Source organism: Alligator sinensis, unplaced genomic scaffold (assembly GCF_000455745.1).
Source record: "Alligator sinensis unplaced genomic scaffold, ASM45574v1 scaffold1801_1, whole genome shotgun sequence".
Lineage (NCBI taxonomy): Eukaryota > Metazoa > Chordata > Crocodylia > Alligatoridae > Alligator > Alligator sinensis.
This window is the reverse complement of record NW_005842608.1, coordinates 364,651-368,941: the sequence shown is the minus strand read 5'-3', so window position 1 is coordinate 368,941 and position 4,291 is coordinate 364,651. Positions and strand designations below refer to the sequence as shown.

General features: G+C 63.6%; 1 protein-coding gene across 3 annotated transcripts in view; it reads right to left on the bottom strand.

Annotated features, from left to right (window-relative positions):
- Positions 1-320: 320 nt before the first annotated feature.
- Positions 321-4,291, bottom strand: part of LOC102371161 (multidrug and toxin extrusion protein 1-like) — an 11,686-nt gene continuing 7,715 nt past the window's right edge. For all 3 annotated transcript variants that reach the window (XM_006033126.2, XM_025214833.1, XM_025214834.1), the window contains 5 exons: positions 4,172-4,241; positions 3,457-3,589; positions 2,465-2,559; positions 1,570-1,654; positions 321-879 (listed from right to left, as the gene is read on the bottom strand). In XM_006033126.2, the coding sequence (XP_006033188.2) occupies positions 671-879; positions 1,570-1,654; positions 2,465-2,559; positions 3,457-3,589; positions 4,172-4,241 (592 nt within the window). In that variant the 3' untranslated portion in view covers positions 321-670. The remainder of the gene's footprint in view (positions 880-1,569; positions 1,655-2,464; positions 2,560-3,456; positions 3,590-4,171; positions 4,242-4,291) is intronic.

The following is a 4,291-nucleotide window of genomic DNA, read 5'->3' as shown; positions in this document are numbered from 1 at the left end:
CCTATTTAAGCCCTCCCATATAAGAGGGCAAGTTTTATGAATACCTCCCCGCCCCCCAGGGCTTAAGTTGAATTCATTTCTTTAGCCCCCTCAGTGCCTGGCGGGGAGGGAGCCAGTCGAGGAAATTCTACTTTTGAAACACTGAGGCTCAGACCTGCATATGCTTGTCTGCCTCCACACGTGCGGAGGCCGAGGCAGTGGCCTGCACTGACTCCCCGCTACGGAGCAGCCCTGCAAGCTGGTGTCTAAGCTTGAGGGACCAAGACTCCAGGCAGGCCCTAAAGTGAGCTGCAAACCAAAGGCGCTGCAGGCAGGCAGGAGCTTGGTGGCTGGGTTTATTCATCGCTAAACAACGGGTTGTCACTGCGCCAGTGTGGGACGGTGCAGTTAGTGCCGCCCCACATCTTGCCGCGAAGTCGGTGGTGACAGGGTTCGCCAGCCCTGGCTCTGTCCACTCGGGTGTTGCCAGCGGTTGGATCAGATCCCCGTTCATAGCAGGCAGACAATCCCCTGGACAGCAGCTCCTAGCTCAGGTCAGATGCCATCTTCTGTTAAATAGAGACTCCCCACTTTGCTTGGACAAGTCCTGGGCGCCGTGTGCTCCCGGCTGCGAGTTGGAAGGGATCTCCCTGCGCGCTCAGCGCCAGTCCCCGTCTCTGGGCCAGCCTGCTCAGTGGGGAGCAGTCGTGACCCTTACAGCCACCCCGAGCATGAGGACGGCAATGGCTGCAGCGACTGCCAGCCCGCGCCGGAGGACGAGCTGTTTCACAGACAGAGCCTCGGCCGCAGGCGTGCGCGCAGGAGCAGCTTCCTGGAGCCTCGGCCCCTCGAGCTTAGTGAAGCCAAGCAGGACGACGCCGTTCTGGGCCCCGGCCTCCCCTGGAACGCAATGTGGGCAGGAGGCTACTGCAGGTAACCTCCCGCCTGGGGCACGCGGGTGGGTTCAGGAGCAGGGGCTGTGGGGTTGCTGAGCTTTTGAGACGCTCCTCTCCAGGGCCTCTGCCTGCATCGGTGCTCATACCGCCCTGCTCCCTGCGTGGGGTTTCTGCCTCTCCCAGGGCCCCTGTCTCCCCCTGTACTCGGCTTCCCGCAGCGAGAGCAGCCGCTTCTCCCTCCTCCCCAAACTGCAAGAACAGCCCTGCAAGCCCTTTCAGCTCGCCTTCCCGACGTCGTCCGCGAGAGCAGGCGGGGATGGGGCTCCTGCTGCCCTCTCTGCTCTTCACAGTGCATTAGTTATTCTAAGCCCCCTGCAGCCCCCTCCGCTGCGTGGGGGTTATCGGCTTGCCCAAAGCTGAATCTGCCCCCAGGGCCCCTATCCCCCACTTCGTATTTTGATTCCCAGCACAACTTCCTGGGGAAAACACGGAAACCCTCCTCCTGCCTGCTGCATGAACAGCCTCACCCAAGCTCCTCTCCCGTCCACGCACAACCTGCCGGGGCTGCCAGAAGAGCAGGCGTTTTAAGGCGCTGCTGTGAATGGCCTCTCATGAAATGAACATTGAGTGAGATGGGATCTGAGTGGGCAGGTGGAGCCACGCTGCCCGGTTACCAGCCACGCTTGTCCCATACCTGGGAGGGGAGCCTGCTTGGAAGGGATGGGAGCCGTGTTCAAATCCTCAGCCGTCTGCTGGCTCACGCCTGCCCGCTGTTGAGCCTAGGGGGAGAGGTGCAAGGAAAGCGCGTTTGTCCTACCGAGTGATGGCCACGCTTCAAACGTGCTGGCTTCCCCTCGGGATGATGGCGGGCAGCCGGGATCGTTATCCCAAAGGAGCGTGAACCTGTAGGTTGCGTGGGTGCTTGCAGCACATCCGTGCAAGCAGGGCCAGGCCTGAAGGGCGGGGAGAGGTTTAGACTGTGTTTTATCCCGACTGCCGCCTTCACTGTGCCCCTGAGGGACTCAATAAGCGGTGTGTGGCTGGACTAGCACGCGAGAGCCCGGGTCGCTGGCAGACGTGCCGTGGATTTCGAGCCGTTCTGCTCTGCGGCGGATGAGAAGCGAGTGTCCGTGCTGCGGCCAAGGCTCCCCGTGTGTCCTGGCCGGTGCCTGGCAGAGCAGGGCCGGTGCCTCTCCTGGGCTTGGCGGCTCCAGGGTCTGCCAGCCTGGCCGCTGCATCTGTGCAGCTCTGAGCAGGGCGAGGGGGAGCCCGCCGTGCCTCGCTGGGCCCTGCTTCTGGGCACCGGCTTGCTGCAAACCTCCCCGCTGATTCCTCTGGGACTTCACCCAGCTTTTGCGGAGCGGAGCAAGTGTGTGTGTAAAACGAGCTGGATCCACACAAGGTAAAAGCCCCTGATCTCCCCTCACAGCCAGGCCACCCATCACTGATCTGGCACAGGACACTGGCCAGGGCCCCTGCCCGGTCTTGGCCCTTCTCACAGCCACAACTCTCTCTGGCCCACGGTGCGGGCGTGCTCTGGCCCCTGCCTGCGCTCAGCAGTGACGGGAGTGATGCGAGAGCCCCGGTACCTCCTCGGAGGCCTTCCTCCAGTCCATCCGTGCGATGTAGGCGATGGAGCAGCTGCAGGGGATGAAGGCGCAGATCAGCATGCCGAGCCAGAGGCCTGGGGAGAAAAGGCTGGGGTTAGCCAGGTGCAGTCGGCGCCTGGACACGGCTCCAAAACCTCCTGACCTTGCAAACCTGGGGCCATGCTGGAGGTGAGGGGGGCAACAGGTTGCTACTTGGGCTGTACCTGGGCAGGAGCAGCCTGAGGCTGCCACCTAGCGACCATGGCCCGTCGCACCATCCAGGCCTTCGCGCCTGTACTGACCAGCTGAGGTTGCTGTAAGCAGGTTCCCAAGGGAGGCAGGACGATCCGGACTCGACCTGCAGCCCAGCCAGGCAGTGTCCCGGAGCAGCCCGGACCGCTCGGAGGCCTCCTGCGCGCTCTCCGCCCAGGCCAGCCCGGATGGGGTACGCGTGGTTGCGTGCAGGCGTGACGGTGGGGGCGTTCAAAGGAAATCAGTGTTGCAGTGGGGGCCTGCGCGGAGCCAAGGGGCTATATTTGGGTGGGTGGAAGAGGTGGGCTTGTTGTCAGGCTGCAGGGGTGGGGCGGAGATGGGTTTGGGATTGTGTTTTTGGAGGCTGGAGGGAAATGGAAGACGGGTGGGGTTTCGAGAGTGGCTTAGAGGAGGGGTGGGCGCTGGGGCACGCTGCTTTGAGGAGGGGAAAGGGGCCAGGGCCAAACGTGGCTTGCAAGGGGCATTTCAGTGGGTGCTGGATACGTGCCCACAAAGGGGGCTGCCCAATGATACACCTGCCCCAGCTCTGCACCTTGCAGACGGGGCGCTGCGCCGGCTCTGGCGGGGTTTAGAGACACGTGTTCTGCTGTTACAACAGCAGCCCCGGCGGTGGGGTGCAGCTGGAGGTGTCCGAGCCGGGAACTTTTTGCTCTCGTCTCCTGCCCGTCGCTGGGGGTGCCGGGGTGCCCTTTCTCTGCCCTCCGCTCTGGCCGTTGTACCTATGATCCCGATCCGGGCCACGAAGAGCAGCAGGATCGCCACCGGGAGGCCCACGACGTAGTAGCCGATGGCGTTCAGGATGGCCCCGAACTTCTGCCTGCCCGAGCCCCGGAGCACGCCGCCGGCGGTGCACTGCGGGGAGGACGTGGCGGGGCCGTGAGAGCCCTGACCCCACGCAGCCCCCAGCGCCCGTCCAGGCTGGCCACGTGCTGCTGTTGGGTTTCACGGATCCCTGTCAAACCCCGCTGAGACGCTCGTCGCAGGGGTGAAGCCCGTGCCGCCTCGAGGCTGAGCTGCCACCAGGCAGCTGGTGGCTCCTATAGACCAGCCATGCCCCGGGAGAGCCTGCAGCCCCTAACCAAGCGCCCGGCAGCTGGGACGCTCACTAGTTATTACGAGTTTCCTCTGCGCTCCCAGCTGTCTCGGGCTCACCGGGAACCCATCGCAACCCTGCAGGGACTGGATGTTCCCAGCCTTGCCTCCTCTCCCCAGGCTTTCATCTTCCCTCCACGTGGGTCGACTCCAAGCCCTGCTCTGAAGGAGTTCCCCTTGGACCGGTCTCTCCCGTTACCTCCGAGGCAGTCCTCCCTCTCTGTCCATCTGCCAGCCTGAGATTGCTTGCGGTGCTAGCCTTTAGCAGAGGGAACCGCCCCGACCCCTCCACCACCCGCCCGGGACACGTGCCGCCACGTGGGAGAGAGAAGGGGCACTCACACAAGCAGCTTCAAACAGGTGGAAGGCGATGTACACCGGCATAACCCAGGCCACCAGCTCGATGATCTCTCTGTTCGGGGAGCAGAAGAGCAAGCCGTGCTAGCAACGCGTTTCAAGAGC